General features: G+C 43.5%; 2 protein-coding genes across 2 annotated transcripts in view; both read right to left on the bottom strand.

Annotated features, from left to right (window-relative positions):
- LOC134288501 (uncharacterized protein K02A2.6-like) overlaps positions 1-15,473 on the bottom strand; it is a 35,635-nt gene extending 20,162 nt beyond the window's left edge. Inside the window, exons 1-2 of the mRNA XM_062853547.1 lie at positions 13,943-15,473; positions 13,181-13,876 (exon numbers count right to left, since the gene is read on the bottom strand). Of these exons, the coding sequence (XP_062709531.1) occupies positions 13,181-13,876; positions 13,943-15,473 (2,227 nt within the window). The remainder of the gene's footprint in view (positions 1-13,180; positions 13,877-13,942) is intronic.
- LOC115255833 (uncharacterized) lies at positions 14,958-18,423 on the bottom strand. The gene has a single exon (XM_029854022.2). It carries the CDS (start codon positions 17,330-17,332, stop codon positions 15,794-15,796), a length of 1,539 nt encoding a protein of 512 aa, XP_029709882.2. The 5' UTR covers positions 17,333-18,423; the 3' UTR covers positions 14,958-15,793.
- Positions 18,424-19,195: the final 772 nt, after the last annotated feature.

The raw sequence follows: 19,195 nt of genomic DNA, 5'->3' as shown, positions 1-19,195 counted from the left end.
TGTTACACCACATTGGAGAAGATTCATCTCCGGTCGCCGCTGCTGAGGCACCAGCTTATGCAAAAAGCGCGAATTTCCCCACGACGCCCCGCCCTCACCATGCCGTAGAATTTAGTGCCCCCTGGAGGAAAAGCGACCCGATTTACCGAATCCCAGCAGCAGTAGTAGGCAGTAGGCCGCGAGGAAAAGTTCACGAGAAGTGCTCTCAGGAGTGCGTGCGAGCGAACGAGCGAGCGAGAGGGGTAATTAATGTGCAATTAATTTTTCGGACCGAACATTATCGTTTTTATCTGTTGCATTTAATCTAGGTTTAATTATAAAATTGAAAATTTATTAACAAAAGTATGACAGTTTATGAACGGTCGCGGCGCTGCCGCGGCTCGCGCTGTACTCTGGGGAAATTTACCGAACGCGAATACCGCGAAATCACGCTGCTCGGAGCAAGCCATGTGTGTTACCTGATTGTGCTCACACTCTGTGTGGCGAGGCCTACTTTGTTTTCACAAACGCCGCGGAATCGGCTCCAGGATCGACGAAAAACAGAGTAAGGGGGTTGAGCTTCCCATCGCCGCGCCGAGAGTGCGTCATTAAAAACTGAAAATGGATATGATACAATTTTGCCTGCCGGATTTCAGGAATCATCATCACCGCGTCATTTCATCCCTTGCTTCCATGGTGAGAAGGGTGGGTAGTTTGCGGCACACATATGTTTTCGCTTGGTGTAGTGAATGTGCCTCGGGGAATCACGTTTTCAACCCTCTTTCAGTGAACACCGCGTTTTTGGAGCAAGCCAAGGACGACACACTCGCTCCAGAATGGTTTATGGCCTGCAGGTTGGTACGGTCGGGCGGTGGCAGTTGAGCTCATCGGGCTGGAAGCCGTAGTCAGGTGATGGAAGCAAAATATTGAATTTACCGATTAAGCGGTGTACGTGTTTAGTAAAAATAATAACGTTTAATGAGATGTGTCACCCTGGGGAAGGAGATGGAACTCGACATGTGAAATAGGTTGAAGTAATTCAATCTTCTGCGAAAAGCTGTTGTTTGAATTTGCTAGCTTTAACAACTCTGAAAAGATTGAAAATAGAAGCGAGAACATATAGAATAGATTGGAAAAAAGAGAAGAGGTTGAGCGATATAAGGACGATAGAAGAAATAGAGGATATGAAAAAGACAGAATATACAAAAGAGGTAGAACGAACAGATAAGATAAAAATATAAACAAATAAAGAAAATAGATAAAACAGAAGGAATAAAATATGTGAATAGCAGTGAAATGAGGAAAAAGAGATAAGAAACAATGAAGAGAAAAAATAAATACGAACTAGAAGAAAGAGATAGAAACAAAGAAAAAGTTAAATGAGATGGAAAATAAAAAAAAGAATTCAGAATAGATAAAATCAAGAGGTGATCAAGTATCAGAAGTCTAAGTAACACAAGCAATGTAACTTACAGAACGAACATCAGAACAACAAAAACAAACAGTAGATCATATACCATAGGGGCCGTTCATAAACCACGTGGACTTTTTGGGGGAAGGGGGGGGGGGGGTGTTGGTTCTGGCAAAAGTTTACGCTCCATACAAATTCCAAAATTTTTGTATGGACAAAAGTCTACGAGGGGGGAGGAGGGGTCTGAGATGGCTGAAATTTGGTCTACGTGGTTTATGAACAGCCCCATACCAAGAAAATGAAAAAGTAACATGAAATGCAACAGCCCATGGAATTAAACAGCAAAATGCAATGCAATCGGTTGATAATTGTGAAAACAGCTGCGAACAAGCAGTTAAGTAACTATTTCACAAATAACGTTACAAGATACATATCAAGCGAAGTGAAGGAAGAACGAAACAACTTAAAGAACAACTAGTAAACCAAACAATAAAGTAAGTACTAGTACAAGAAACAGAATAATATGTTTTGCTAAATGGCTAAAAGTGATTATATTTCGTGTGTTATTGTGTTTGCGAGGCCCCGTGGAACCTGTACCAGGTATTCCGGGCAGTTACATCAGTTGATACATACTTCAAACAATTTTTTCTGCCACATTCTTTCGAAATCATGAAAATTTATAAGTCGCACGGCATGTTTTGCTTGCAAACCAGAAATGTTCCCGATGACACCCCCGTGGAACCTTTGCTAGATGTTCCGGGGTAGCCATATTAGTTAATACAGACTTCAGTCTATCGTTTCTGACTCAGCCATTCGAAATCATGTACACAATAACACACGAAATAATCGCTTGTAGCCATTTTGGGAACCCCCTGACCCCTGCACAATCCGGAATTTCCCCGTAATGGTTCTAGATATTGCATGGCCACTAGAGTATAATAAACTTGCACCAATTTATGATCGATTGTGAGCGGCTTCAAAAAATCGGATGAAAATCGTCGAAATGGCAGCATTTTGAGAATGAGTTGTCGGGGGTCGGGTAAGTGAAGGTTAAAAATAAAGTAAGAACAAGAGAATAACCTTGTAACATCAAACAAACAAATAAGCGTATTTGTTAAAGGATAAGCAAAATATGATAGAATAAAAAGGTACAAAACTGATTACACTCATTCGAAGAGGGTATTCTGCTTAAATGGTTCGAAAAAGTCGGTAGAAGATCAAACAACGGAGAATAAAGAACAATAGCTTGCTGGAAGAAGGCTTGAAAATACAACAGAAAAATAAAATAAAATAAAAGCATTTATAAACTGGAATAAATTTAGAGAATCTATAGAAGGAAAGAAAAAGTAGCGCAAACTGTGATATAAAAATAAAGCAAAAACCTTGTCGAAAAATTACAAGAAAATCAAAAACAAGAAAAAAAAGCAAGAAGTTAACACCGGAAATCCCATTAAAACTGTATCTTTAAACAAAACAACAACCAAATACAAACATTCAACAGACGTCCTAAAGTCTAATTGAACAAACCAATATTAACTTTTTTTTTTAATCTGTATTAACGAGATTTTTAGCCCTAGGCTAAAGCCTTCTGAAGGAAGAACTCACATTTTGCGAGTTTGTCGGGAGTGGGATTCGATCCCAAGTCCTCGGCGTGATGGTCAAGTGTTCTAACACTTCTAACCATCACACCACACGGGGACAGGACTGAAAATACACAGAAAAAAACCTCTAGCTCGTCGAGATGTCGAGATCCATACTTGGTGTCTTCAGAGAAAATATTTCTATGAACAAGATCGATATTCTGAATGGTAGTAATTTTTTTACGTTATTCGCATAAAAGTCTTATAAGTCATTTTGGCCTTCTTTCATTTTAGTGATATAGTGTCTGCGGCAAATTTGTCCGGCTATTTATGCTAAAAAAAATGCCGAAGACGTCAAATTCCCAAAGCCTACTATTCTTGAGATATTAGTCGTTTTATGAAATACCTACCTATATCGAGATTTTTCATTAAATTACGTGCTGAAAAATTAAAATTGCCAAGAAGGTAAGTTGAATCGATATCGCCTAATATGACCTTAGCTGCAAATAAGGTTTTCGGTTTAGTACACCGTGTAGAAAGAGCCAAACTATTTTGAAAGCGAGAACTTCTTAATCAGTATCTAAATCTCGTTTATTTGGCATCTCGAGGAATAATGATTTGATTACATATCCATGGAAATCCCCAAATTATGCTACTCAATGCCTTTTTTACCCCTTTAAGAGAAAATAGAAAAACCCTCATTATAGCGGCGATGGTGCCTTTCTCGTGCTTTCATACACCATTTCAACAGTTTTTATTCGTTTAACCAGATTATAATTAGTGAGCTGGATTTTGCATGTTGAGATGATAAACTCTCCAATGAAATGGTGCAAACAGCGTGGGTATTATGATTTCTTTACTAATTTAGTGCTGCTTGAGCAGAAGATTGTTTGTGATTGTGTGAAATTCGTGGCCATGCGGTTAGCGGCGCCAGCCGTTTAGGCGTATTGTAAGCCACGGAGTGTGGGTTCGATTCCCACTCCAGTCAGAGAAAACTTTTCGTCGATCGGAAAATTCTTAGTTTGGCCACTGGATGTCGTATGGTCAACACATTCCGTTATCTAATGTACGTTATTTTCAGTCTGTACAGCCTCTGGCTGAAGACGGTGTAGTGTCTTTACAACTGTGTTGTTGAAATTGCAAGAAATATATAATACATAATACAGTAAAGTTGAGACTTCTATAGGACGTTGCCACCCACTTCACGCAAAATCGGATAAATATATCACTCAAATACACTAAAACAGGAACTGCTACTAGTATTACCTAGAGACAAATTAATATTTAATTCCTCAAAACACATGATAGTTGCAAGAGTGAAATACAATTTCGAATATGCGCTCTCGTTCGACTACTGCGATTATTGTTTTCTGTTGCCATGGCAACATGTAGGCTGATAAACAAGAGATTTACATAAAAACGCAAATTTTAACGACTAAACAACAGAAAACAATATTCGCAGTAGTCGAACGAGATCGTTTTTCCGAAATTGTATTTCACTCTTGCAACTATCATGTGTTTTGAGGAACAAAATATTAATTTGTCTAGGTACTACTAATAGCAGTTCCTGTTTTAGTGTATTTGAGTGATATATTGTCTATCCGGTTGGAATCAAGACAGACATCCAATCAAAAACTGCCATTTTCTGGGTCCACAAGTGTCGCAACTATTTCGCATCTAGTTCGCTGTGTTGCTGACAACAACGGGAAGGATGCGCACTACTTTTGACATGTTTCAAAAACGTCGCAAGTTGGGTCGCGTCGCGACTTGATTGTGCGACGTCCGGTTTGGTGGCGGCCCGACAATATTTAGCGTAATCTGGTTTTGCGTGATCAATCTAATTAAACGAATAAAAACTGTTGAAATGGTTTATGAAAGCACAAGAAAGGCACCATCACCGCTAGGTGGAATCATTAGGGTTTTTTTTAACAAAAACTATGACAGCTCAAGATGCAGAGAAGCTTTTTCGATGGCACGTAAAGTTCAGGAGGATACATCATTCGTAAGTAGAAAGCGATCATTTCAAAGTAATATTTTAGTAGTTATTGTGTTGGTAGGCTTATGCGCATTCAATTTTATCGTGAATATTGGGGTTGCAGAAACATAAAATTAATGCGCTTCGAAATTGGTGAATATTATCATCTTGGAATTAAATAAATCAATTTGTTGATTTAGTAAAACTTTCTCGAATCACAAGAAAACTCAGCTGAGAAAGTTTATTTATGTGAGTATGTTATGGATATGGCGGCAAACTATCAATTCATTGTTTATTTGAGCAAAATTAACTATTGTTCATTCATTCCAAACGAAAGCAAGTTTGCTTTTATGATGACCGCAATAAACCTAGCAGTGTCGCAGTTTCTGCTTTTCCACCAACAGATGTCGTTACTAATCCAACGGATTGCCATCTGTTGAGAGTTTGAACAGTTTTATTGTGGCAATAATGGTTGCCAGAAGGTTTACATATCGGAGAGTTTTGTTTACTCTTAAAAACTGGCTTTATGGATATCTTCAAGTATACTACAAAACATTTTACCAATGGTTTTCATAAAAGTAGTCATGGATATCTTCAAGTATACTACAAAACATTTTACCAATGGTTTTCATAAAAGTAGTCATAAAACTGCGAGTTTCAATTATTGCTGTAATAAAACCCTAATTAAAATCAAACAAGGCACGGTAAAGGCTGGGTATGCTGCGCAATTCAGATCGCATTGTGATCCACTAGCCTCTGCCCAGCAACTCCTATCCCTACCTCCACGCGGTATCGGCCGGAAACTATGAGCAACCTTAGGGAAGATCGGGTAACCAACTCCGGTGGGACCTTTGGTTGTAGGCTGACAGGGAAGGGGGGGTTTGCTTCGGCAAACCTGAGCGTCTGTTCTCCAGGAGGAGCGGCTCACAACAGCGTCTGATCCCCATGTTAGGGGCGGCTGATCTACGTCCGAGTGCCAGGGAAGGACTCTAAGCTCAACTGTGCACTATGGTCCTCCGGAAAGTAGGGGGTTGGTGTCAGGCCCTACGAGCCAGCCGTAAAAACCCATTGTAACGGAAAATCAGCAACAGAATAATACGAACCGAGACCAACGGCAACGACCCCAGCGAACAAAAAGGACTTGCGATTGGAAACTCGGTACGTGGAACTGCCGATCTCTCAACTTCATTGGGAGCACCCGCATACTCGCCGATCTACTGAAGGACCGCGGGTTCGGCATCGTAGCGCTGCAGGAGGTGTGTTGGGCAGGATCCATGGTGGGAACGTTTAGAGGTAATCATACCATCTACCAGAGCTGCGGCAACACACGCGAGCTGGGAACAGCTTTCATCGTGATGGGTGATATGCAGAGGCGCGTGATCGGTTGGTGGCCGATCGACGAAAGAATGTGCAGGTTGAGGATCAAGGGCCGATTCTTCAACTTCAGCATAATAAACGTGCACAGCCCACACTCTGGAAGTACTGATGATGACAAGGACGCATTTTACGCGCAGCTCGAACGCGAGTACGATCGCTGCCCAAGCCACGACGTCAAGATCATCATAGGAGATTTGAACGCTCAGGTAGGCCAGGAGGAGGAATTCAGACCGACGATTGGTAAGTTTAGCGCCCACCAGCAAACGAACGAAAACGGCCTACGACTCATTGATTTCGCCGCCTCCAAAAATATGGCCATACGTAGCACCTTTTTCCAACACAGCCTCCCTTATCGTTACACCTGGAGATCACCACAGCAGACGGAATCTCAAATCGACCACGTTCTGATTGACGGACGGCACTTCTCCGACATTATCGACGTAAGGACCTATCGTGGCGCCAACATCGACTCCGACCACTATCTGGTGATGGTCAAACTGCGCCCAAAACTCTCCGTCATCAACAATGTACGGTACCGGCGACCGCCACGGTACAACCTAGAGCGACTGAAGCAACCGGATGTCGCCTCAGCATACGCGCAGAATCTCGAAGCCGCGTTGCCAGACGAGGGCGAGCTCGATGAGGCCCCTCTAGAGGACTGCTGGAGTACAGTGAAAGCAGCCATCAACGACGCAGCCGAGAGCACCATCGGGTACGTGGAACGGAATCGACGGAACGAATGGTTCGACGAAGAGTGCAGAACGGTTTTGGAGGAGAAGAATGCAGCGAGGGCGGTAATGCTGCAGCAAGGGACTCGACAGAACGTGGAACGTTACAAACAGAAGCGGAAACAGCAGACCCGCCTCTTTCGGGAGAAAAAGCGCCGCCTGGATGAAGCGGAGTGTGAAGAAATGGAACTGCTGTGCCATTCCCAAGAAACACGGAAGTTCTATCAGAAGCTCAACGCATCCCGCAACGGCTTCGTGCCGCGAGCCGAAATATGCAGGGATAAAGACAGAGGCCTCTTGACGGACGGACGTGAGGTGATCGAAAGGTGGAAGCAGCACTTCGATCAGCACCTGAACGGCGTGGAGAACGTAGGCACGGGAGCCCACGGCAACGGAAGGAACGACGACGCCAGTGCAGCGGAGGACGGAAATGAACCAACTCCCACGCTGAGGGAAGTTAAGGATGCCATTCACCAGCTCAAAACCAACAAAGCAGCTGGTAAGGATGGTATCGCAGCTGAACTCATCAAGATGGGCCCGGAAAAGTTGGCCACCTTTCTGCACCAGTTAGTAGTCAGGATTTGGGAAACCGAACAGCTACCGGAGGAGTGGAAGGAAGGGGTAATCTGCCCCATTCACAAGAAAGGCGACCATTTGGAATGTGAGAACTTCAGGGCGATCACTATTTTGAATGCTGCCTACAAAGTGCTATCCCAGATCATCTTCCGTCGTCTGTCACCTAAAACAAATGAGTTCGTGGGAAGTTATCAAGCCGGCTTCATCGACGGCCGGTCGACAACGGATCAGATCTTTACCGTACGGCAAATCCTCCAGAAATGCCGTGAATACCAGGTCCCAACGCACCACCTGTTCATCGACTTCAAAGCGGCATACGATAGTATCGACCGCGCAGAGCTATGGAGAATCATGGACGAAAACGGCTTTCCTGGGAAGCTGACTAGACTGATTAAAGCAACGATGGACGGTGTGCAAAACTGCGTAAGGGTTTCGGGTGAACTATCCAGTTCATTCGTATCTCGCCGGGAACTGCGACAAGGTGACGGACTCTCATGTCTACTCTTCAACATCGCGCTGGAAGGTGTGATGCGACGAGCCGGGCTCAACAGCCGGGGAACGATTTTCACAAAATCCGGTCAATTTGTGTGCTTTGCGGACGACATGGACATTATCGCTAGAACATTTGGAACGGTGGCAGAACTGTACACCCGCCTGAAACGCGAAGCAGTAAAGGTCGGACTGGTGGTGAATGCCTCAAAAACAAAGTACATGCTGGTAGGCGGAACCGAACACGACCGGATCCGTCTGGGTAGTAATGTTACGATAGACGGGGATACTTTCAAGGTGGTGGAGGAATTCGTCTACCTCGGATCCTTACTGACGGCTGACAACAACGTGAGCCGTGAAATTCGGAGGCGCATCATCAGCGGAAGTCGGGCCTACTACGGGCTCCAGAAGAAACTGCGGTCGAAAAAGATTCACCCACGCACCAAATGCACCATGTACAAAACGCTAATAAGACCGGTGATCCTCTACGGGCACGAGACATGGACCATGCTCGAGGAGGACCTACAAGCACTCGGAGTTTTCGAGCGACGCGTGCTAAGAACGATCTTCGGCGGTGTGCAGGAGAACGGTGTGTGGCGGAGAAGGATGAACCACGAGCTCGCTGCACTTTACGGCGAACCCAGCATCCAGAAGGTGGCCAAAGCCGGAAGGATACGGTGGGCAGGGCATGTTGCAAGAATGCCGGACAACAACCCTGCAAAGCTGGTGTTTGCAACGGATCCGGTTGGCACAAGAAGGCGTGGAGCGCAGAGAGCACGATGGGCGGACCAGGTGGAGCGTGACTTGGCGAGCATTGGGTGCGACCGAGGATGGAGAGCGGCAGCCACAAACCGAGTATTGTGGCGTACTATTGTTGATTATGTCTTGTCTTAATGATGTTGAACAAATAAATGTATGTATGTATGTAAAATCAAACAAAAACTTACCTATATAAATAAAAATGGAATGGTGTTTGTATGTCACGAATATGCTCGGGAACGGGTCAACAGATCGACATGATTCTTTTACTGTTGCTCCGATGTGTTCGTACGAAAAAATAATTAGAAAAAGTGATCGAGAAGGGCCACCCCAATTTAGAAGAAAGAAGAAAGCAGCACGGGCAATAATGCTGCAGCATAGTACCCCGCAGAACGTGGAACGTTATAAACGGAAGCGGAAGCAACAGATCCGCCCTTTTCGGGATAAGGAACGCCACCTGGCAGAAATGGAGTGCGACACATTGCAACTACTGTGTCGGGCTCATGAATTTAAGGTGTAAAGTGTCACCTCTCTGTACCGGCTGATAGTGAGGATTTCGAAAACCGAACAGTAACCGGAGGAGTTGAAAAAGGAAGAGGTAATCTGTCCCATGCACATGAAAGGCGACCATTTAGAGTGTGAGAACTTCAGAGAGACTACCATTTTGAATGCCGCATTCAAGGTGCTATCCCAGATCATCTCCATCGTCTGTCACCTAAAATTAATGGGAAGTTATCAAACCTGCTTTTCTGACAGCCAGCCGTGAATCTCAACGCACCACCTATTCATCGACTTCATGACGGCTACGATAATATCGACTGAACCGAGCTATAACAAATCAAGGATGAGAACGGCATTCCTGGGAAACTGACCAGACTGCTCAAACGCAACGATAGATGGTATGCAAAACTGCGTGAGAAGTTCGGATAACTACACGGTAACAGTATTAACACCTTTTTGTGTACGAGTGGAACAGCCACACCGGTACACATTCACTGCTCTGGCTCATGCGCTGGCATACGGTTAAAATTTACAATTAATTTGTAAATGAAAGAAGAAAGTGTCGGAACGGTTATCCGCGGGACGCTTGTCCGCGGAACGATTGTCCGCGGAAAGGTTTTCCAGACGCTTGTCCGCCATCTTTTTTCGTCGCGCAAAAATTTCACACGTCCGTGTGCTACAACTATCGTTAACGGAATCCCGAACGAGTCTCTTGGTCAGAACCACAAACCCGACGATGTATTGTCGTCGCGGTTGAAACCCGAAGATTCCCCACACCCGACAATCGAATTTTCTCAAAATCCATGCGTGAAACCTAACGTCGGACGTAGTGCGCTGGACAGCGGACCTGGCCCTCTATCCAGCGCACTGTGCCCGACGTACGTCCGACACACGGTTTGGCAGAAAAATCGATTTTCGCGTGTCGAAAATTCCGATTTTCAACTGCACGAACAATATTCGAACACTCTTGCTCTCGCTCGTATTCTCTCATTGCTCTTGCTCCAATCGATCTCGCAGTTTGGTTGGGCTCTATTCAAGGCAGTGGTGCTATACATGCAGATTTCTCTGTAATTGTACACATCTTTGTACTGATAATCATTTAGAAATCTAAAAATGAAGATTTCCGGATTATTTACACACTTATACATATTTGCATGAATTTACAGAGCTTTATACAAAGTTCCATCATAACATGCATAATCTATGTGGCTCTTACGAACCAACGGTCAAGATTTTTTTTTTTTTTTATGGAGGGTGAAAATAGATATGAAAATATGACCACACTGATTCTACGCATTCCAATGATTCGCTCTCAGAGCGCGATTCAGGACACGAACGAAACCGAAAGTTCTTGTCAGTGATGCCATATTTGATTATTTTCTTTTTTGGATTTAGAAATTCACTATTACAATTATTATTATTACTGATTTAATTTAAATATTAGTATCAGTATTATATATGCTCTCCATCCACCACATTACTTCCCTTCTCTACTCTTAATCCGAACACTTTGGTGTGTCAAATTATAACTGATATCTAATGTCTGGGTCTTCCACCTTCTCTCTATTTTACACATATTCTGCATTGTTAAAAATAATGAACACAATGCAGTTATTTTTTTTTTTTAATTTGAATTTGGAGCACTATGTATGAATTTGTCATATTGGATTAAATCGACCCACCGTTCTATCGCTATCGTTCTACAATTTATATTATGTTTCCAGTTCAAAACCGAATTAGCGACATTTTTTCTTTGACTTCCGTTGCTTTTGCCTTGCTTTAAACACAATGTCGGAAGTGGGGCGCTGTATTGTACACCTGGTGCGCTATACAGCGCCCCACTTCCGACATTGTGTTTAACGCAAGGTAAAAGCAGCGGAAGTCAAAGAAAAAATGTCGCTAATTCGGTTTTGAACTGGAAACATAATAATATAGAAGGGCATCAAACATTGAATTTCATCACATTATTCTTTCCGTGCGTTGAATCGGTTCAATCGGTTTGCATGTGGCACAGACCTGTTTATCCATATTTATCGAACTGATCGAAACCGACCGACCGAGCTGAAGCTGACAGAGCAAGTCTGTCAAAGTCCGTGTTTACTTTTCGTCACGAAACATTTTGGATCATTTTCATTCCGAAAAGTTCTTTTTTTTTTGCAATTATTGCAATACTTAGTGCCATAAGACTAGCTGTAATCGAGGAAATACTGTTGCATAAACGATCGAATCGTAGACAGGACGACGTTTGAACACCGACAGCAACAAACAGGTAGGGTAGTTGATTTCAATGTTGCAGTTTTTTTTTTTCTACTTGTCCTACCATCAGATGTAGGATGTAGATTCTACAACGATTTTAGACAAATTTAGACTAATTTCAACTCATATTTCAGCCAAATCGCTGCTGGTTTTGGTCTGGTTCTTGGCCTACTAATCGACGCCCCGAAGAGTCACATCCCAGAGCACACATCAAATTCTAGGATATCAAATTTAATGCGGGTAACGGTTTTAAAGAAGAAATCGCCCAGACGTTGTTTCTATGCTACCAGCGACGTTGTACTCACGCAAATTGAAGAATATCATCCTATCTGGAGGCGGCCACGTAAAATGAGATAAATCATAACAAAGTTGGGGCATCCAGCCGAAGGCCCTTTCACCGAATAGCCTGACACCATCCATAACTACGACAGTTGCATTGATCCAAAACTGGGAATGCAATTCTAAAACGAGTCCGACAGCGCAACTTGAACGTGTGTACATTTGAATACCCAGGTCAGCAAATCTTTCATTTATAATCAAACTTGTTGTGTACTACCATTTACTACTTCATTTTATTTTGATTTCTTTTGTGAACAATGTACATTATTAATAATAGTGATTAACAGTAAAACGCCATTCTTCCTTCACTCAAACACATTATAAATGTAGTCGCTGTTGTACCTAGATGGTTTCCTTAGGTTTGAACGAGTACGTAGATGAGGACTGCTTCCATTTGCACTTACTTCGGTATCCGTTTGTACGATTTGAGTGTCAGTAGGATCTGGCCTATATGGCAGACTCTCGTTGGCCGGTGGTTCTCCAGTTTCCATCTCCGTGCCAGAAGCTCTTCTGACGTCCTGTACATTTCGTGCGTATTGGATTCCACTTTTGCTCACGACCACTACCTTTGGCCCCTCTCTTGCAACGACGGTATAGCGTTCCGATGAAAAAGTCGGATCAGTTTTAGTTTTTCGTTGCTGGCTTAGATGTACGACGTCTCCTACGTTGATGTCCGACGGTTTCGCGCCTCGAGTCTTATCTGCGTAGCACTTACTGATAAGCTTTTCTTCCGCGTCTTTCTCTCGTATATCAGTGCGATCTAAGGTATGATTGGAGCCCCAAAGACTAGGGAAAGTTCCTCGAAACTTCCAACCAACCATCAATTCAAATGGTGTGACATTTAATCTGGCGTGAGGTACTAAAGTGTTGTGGTTGTGCACGTATTGTTCAAGTGCTTTCCTCCAGCTCTCCCCCTCGATCTTAGACGCAGCTACCGCTTTTATGATACCCTGATTCTGCCTCTCTACTGCTCCGTTCGACTGGGGGCTTAGGGGTATCGCCTTGCGGACTTTTACGTTCTTTTCCTCCCAGAATTTACAGAACGAGGAACTTTGGAACGGGGGTCCATTATCGCTTTGGATGATTCGTGGAAAACCCCATCGTTTGAAAATGTCACATAACGCTGCATTTGTACTGTCAGCGTTTGTTCGACGCATTTCAACGACTGAGAGAAACCGAGAATAAATGTCAACTACCACTAGGAACTCACCTGATCCACAGCTAGGAATTTCGAGAAAGTCGATCTGAATCACTTCCCATGGCGCGTCTGGCAGTTCACGAGACGAAAGCGGTACCGGAGGGTTCTTCCGGGCTAACTGGCAACATGTTGAACACTGCTTCACAAACTTCTCAGTTTCGGTTGCCATTCCAGGCCACCAGAAGAACTCACGCATTATTCTCTTCATTGCGACTTCCCCGATATGCCCGGCGTGTGCTGAGGTCAAAGCTTTAGTTCGAAGTGAATTTGGTAGGATGATTCTTTCGTCGTTGATTATTAGTGATCCAAGCGTGTGTAGAGTCTTCTTCTGGGCCTCATATTTTCGCAAATCTCGGGGCCAGCTTCCGTACTTCAAAGCCTTCCGCAACTTCTGTAGTTCCTCGTCGTTCTCTGACTGGACTTCGATGTCAGCTAGTGTGATGTCCATATATCCGGCGTCTAGCGCGAACAAGTAGTGGCCTTCGTCGTCATCCTCGAATGGAATTGCTTCTTCGGATGCTTTGATTAGCCTCGATAAGGCATCCGCTATATTGTCCGATCCTGGCACTCTTTTAATCGCGAAATCGTACGGTTGAAGCCGCAACGACCACGCTTCTGCTCGGGAAACAGCCCGCTTTCCAATCCGGTGTTCGCTTTGGAAGATAAACTCATTTGCTTCCGAGTCTGTTCGGATGACAAACGAAATTCCTAATGTGTGAAAAGATATTATTTGCTTATGGCGTACATAAATTTCAATATGATTTTTCATCTTACCAGTCAAGTAGAACGTGAATCGTTCAACTCCCCAGACGACAGCGAGTGCCTCCTTATGAGTTTGAGGATACTTCTGTTCTGTGGTCGTTAAAGATTTAGATGCACATGCCAAGATTCGTGGAATACCATCCTTGTTAAACTGGACTAAAACCGCTCCGAGGCCTATCGCTGAGGCATCAACGAACAGCTCAGTTTTATCTGTTGCACAATAGTAGCCTAGTTTCTTGATGGCATGCAGTGCATTGGTTTGCAAACATTTGAATTCTCGATCCTCCTCCGGCGTCCAGTAGAATACATCAGCATTGGCTAGAGCGCGTAGTCTTTCAGTTTTTGTAGCACGGTCGAGGATAAATTTGTCGATATAGGTAATAAGCCCTAGAAAGCTTTTAACTTCTGAACACGTTTCAGGCTGTCGGAAGTTTCGAATAGCGTCCAGTTTTCCCTCATCTATCTGCCATCCGTCGGGGGTCACGACAAAACCAATGAATTTTACGGATTGGCTAGCGAATACGCATTTTGAAGAGTTGATCTTTACATTATGCTCTTCGAGTCGCGCCAAGACTACTGCCAGATTTGTGTCATGTTCTTCTTTGGTTTTTCCATGGACAAATATGTCATCTAAATAATTTTTGACCCCTTTGCAGCCGGCTAGAATCTTTCTTTGCAACACCTCCTGGAAGATGTCCGGCGCATTACAAAGCCCAAATGGGAGTCGGACATAACGGAACATACCGAACTCCGTGAAAAAGTTTGTCAAATGACGGCTGTCCTCATGAAGCTCTATGTGAAAAAAGGCGTTCGTTAGGTCGATTGTTGAAAACCAGTTTGAACCGTTCACATCGACAAGGATCTTCTCAAGAGTTGGCATGCTGAATGGTGTGCGGTTAATGTAGCGGTTAGGGCCACGCAAATCTATGACGAGCCGAATATCGTCTCGTCCCTTTGGCACTACCAACATGGATGAGCAAAACGAAGTATTCATGTTTTCGGTGACTCTTTCGATAATATTGGCCGATAGTAGTTGTTGAAGTCGGTTTTCAACCAATGGCTTCACAGCTGGCGGAATACTCATAAATATGTTTCTGCAAGGGGGTTTCGTTTTGTCGTAGCTAATTTGGATTGGTGGCATGTTGAATTTTGGGAATATTTCATTCTCTTCAACCATAGCAATACCTCTCGCGGTATTCAACGGAAACTGGGAAAGTTCAGATGACACCGGGACTTGCAATCCCAGCTGAAGCACACTGTACCGAGTTGCTGTGTGTCTGCCCAGGAGGGATCTACACTCGTCCACCACGTAAAATTTCTCTAGCAGGATGGGGCGATCCTCTGATACGTACAGGAGAGCTTCGAACGTACAGAGTACTTTTATATCCCCGGCTGACGCGTACGCCTTGAGTGGACGGTCGGGTCGTTCCTGGATGTTGTATACGCCTTCTCTGTATTCATGGTTGTCGAGAAGCACCTTGAATGATTCCTCGGTTAAGGTATTCACCTGGGCCCCGGAATCAATTAGAAATGTGCAGTTCATTCCTGATACCTTCGCCACAATTAATCCACAGTCATTTATATTTTTTGATAATTGGTTCGAAACCCCGAAACACGGCATCGGAGTTTTGTTTGGTATCTGTCAATTAAATATCAAATATTATGAAATTGCACTTTCTAATGAAAACGAAGTCAAGTCATACTACTATGGGTTCATGAAGAGACACTAACACGAGTTTTAAATGTGTTTTATTCCACTTGTGAATTTATTGCAACAAGTTTCATAAACAGTTCAATTTGGGAACTAATTCAACGTTAAATAACTTCATTTGTAATTAAAAAGTGTATGAAATGATCGATTAATTAATACATCTTGTCACCTACATCGGCTTCCTTCGGTCGCTCTTCCTCCTTTGTGTTTTCTTCCTCGTTCACCAATGCGATTCTCTTCGATTCGATACCCGAGTTATCTGATTCGCTCTGTCGTTTGCTGCCACTCCGGATAAGTGTCTTGCAGGCCCGCTTGAAGTGACCTTTTCGGCCACATTTCAAACATGTCTGATCAATCGCAACGCAATCGCTAGGTTTATGGAACATGCTGTTGCACCTGAAGCAGCGTTCTCCACCTGGAGCTTTCCATCCGGACATCCCAGGTCGCCTGGCACCTTGCTCATCCCAACGTCGAGGCTGATGATTTGCAAAACGCCCAAGGTTCGATGGAGCTCGTGAGAAGCGCTGCTGACTTCTTCCTTGACTAACGCTTACCGAAGCGACTGTGGCTTGTTCTGCAATTCCGTGTCTGAGGCGGTAGTACTCCTCGTTCATGGCGACGGCTTGAATTTCACGAACTTTGTCAATTAGCTCGGTTAGCGTTCCCTTACGGCTGAGCATCCGTAGCGCAGCTGTTCGCACTTCTTTGTTCCTTGCCTGTTCTGCCACGGTGCTGACAATCTCCTCAAATTCCTTTTCGGTACCATAATCGCACATTCTGGCTATGGCACCCACCCTCATAATGAACGAAACATCGGATTCGTCTGGTTTCTGATTCATCATTGCTAACTTGCGTCGCTGGAGCATGATGTCCGAGCTAGACCCGAAATATGTCTTGAGCCGGTGCATGGCGTTCGTGAAAGGAAATGCTTGAGGGTCTGGACTGTCCATTGTTGTTGCCGTATTTTTGAAGATCTCCATTAACTTTGCGCCTGCTTTGACCTTAAACACCACAAACTGGGTTGGCTCATCAGTTATTCCGGCGAGTGTCATAGAGTCTACCAGTAGGTCCTTCCACGATTCAAACTCGAATTTCCCGATTCCTTCACCTTCCACCGACGACTTGCATTCCGGAATATTGATTGTGGAGACCGAAATTTGGTTAACTGACGACATAAAACGTGAGACTTCCATGGTCGGTTCACCTCCACTATTTCGATGCAAGCTCGAAGGGCCAATGCCGTTTCCGAGTTCTACACCATTCACTTCAACTGTGTTGATTGGAGGTGCCCGTCCACCGTGGCGTCGTGTGCTTGAAGGGCCAATGTCGCTTCCGAACTCTACGCTGTTCGTTTCCATTGCGCTGTTCCCGGGTGCGCAATATGGCGTCGCACCACCATTTCGAAGCGCGTTCGCAGCGCCAATGTCACTTCCGGATTCCAGGCTGTTTACTTCTACCGCGTTATTTCCAGATGCTCTCAACGTTGCCTGGAGCGATAGTATAGTTTCGTGTGCTTTTTCAAGCTCAGTGCGCATCAGCTCAGCTCTAGCTTCCGACGCAGCGAGCTCTTTAACCGCCACGGTTAACTTTGAAGTTTTTTTCACCGTTGATTCAGATTTCGAAGCTTTTTTTTCGTTTTCCTGCAATTGATTATAGAGAAATATGCACATATGTATTTTTTTTAGATACATTTTCTGAGCAAGCTTTAGTTTAATTTTTTTTTTTCATGATTTGAAAGGGCTTATCACGTATTTTAATTTGTTTGCCATGAGAACCGACGCTCCTTTTGTTTTTGGCCTTTATATTTATTGCGTAATACCTGGAGTCCTCCCACTCTTTTATTTTTTTGGTATTTTATTACTATTTTTTCTGCCATGAGACCTTCCGCTCTTTTTGTTTTTGGCAAAATGATTTTTTTTCGCTTTTCTTTCTCCGCCATTTTTACGATCTCAATCTTTTGATTCGTTTCGTTTTCTTGTGCCATAATTTTTTTTTTGTATCAAGTTTCAGCCAACAGTGTTTTTTTTTTACCACATTTTGCTGCCTTTACATAATTAGTATCAACCTTCACGATTCTCCTGAAGAAAATCGTATTATACTTACCGACTGGGAGCGCCTTCAACCACGCCATTGTCGGAACGGTTATCCGCGGGACGCTTGTCCGCGGAACGATTGTCCGCGGAAAGGTTTTCCAGACGCTTGTCCGCCATCTTTTTTCGTCGCGCAAAAATTTCACACGTCCGTGTGCTACAACTATCGTTAACGGAATCCCGAACGAGTCTCTTGGTCAGAACCACAAACCCGACGATGTATTCGAACACTCTTGCTCTCGCTCGTATTCTCTCATTGCTCTTGCTCCAATCGATCTCGCAGTTTGGTTGGGCTCTATTCAAGGCAGTGGTGCTATACATGCAGATTTCTCTGTAATTGTACACATCTTTGTACTGATAATCATTTAGAAATCTAAAAATGAAGATTTCCGGATTATTTACACACTTATACATATTTGCATGAATTTACAGAGCTTTATACAAAGTTCCATCATAACATGCATAATCTATGTGGCTCTTACGAACCAACGGTCAAGATTTTTTTTTTTTTTTATGGAGGGTGAAAATAGATATGAAAATATGACCACACTGATTCTACGCATTCCAATGATTCGCTCTCAGAGCGCGATTCAGGACACGAACGAAACCGAAAGTTCTTGTCAGTGATGCCATATTTGATTATTTTCTTTTTTGGATTTAGAAATTCACTATTACAATTATTATTATTACTGATTTAATTTAAATATTAGTATCAGTATTATATATGCTCTCCATCCACCACAGAAAGAAGCTACAAAATGACAGGGGAGATACAAGAAATGTAAGTGTTTTGAAGGACAAAAAACATAGATAACTCTTCTATAAACAAAAAGAACAAACAAAAGAGAGCGAATAGATGATACGAATACAAACAAGAAGACAGAAACAAGAAAATACAAGAGACAAAAAAATACAACGGGTGGTGAAGATTAGTGATGGAAGAGGTTAAAGAGATGGAAAAAAGCTGACATTGAAGAGCTAGGGAAAAAAAAAACAGAACAAGTTACGATTCTGCGGAATAGAAAGTCAAACTGGATTCGTTTTTTCACAACTTCATTCACCTAGGATGGATTGGATAGGTTGTTTCTGTATCCTTGTGTATTTTCTTTGGTGGTGTGTCCGACTACAGATGATCCACCAAACTCACAATATATAATGAAGACCGATGAAGTTCATTCTGCGACTGGACACATCTATTGTCGTGCAACGTTTAATGTCTTTATATTTCTCCATGCAAAGATAAACAGCCCAATTATCAATCATTGTCCACGACCACCACGATTAATACTCGCCGAAGAATCTGCAATTCCTGTTCTCTTGATTCACCCCAACCAGCAACCCTGCAATATATTCCCTCAGTAGGCCGATTTGATTGAATGACTCGATCTTCATCTCTATCATATTCATTCAAACCAGTCCAGTCGGTCGGTCGGTCTACTTGGATTGGCCCCGAGACACGACCAA

This window comes from Aedes albopictus, chromosome 1, assembly GCF_035046485.1.
Source record: "Aedes albopictus strain Foshan chromosome 1, AalbF5, whole genome shotgun sequence".
NCBI lineage: Eukaryota > Metazoa > Arthropoda > Insecta > Diptera > Culicidae > Aedes > Aedes albopictus.
The sequence above is the reverse complement of the archived record's forward strand: the minus strand, read 5'-3'. Positions and strand labels throughout refer to the sequence as shown.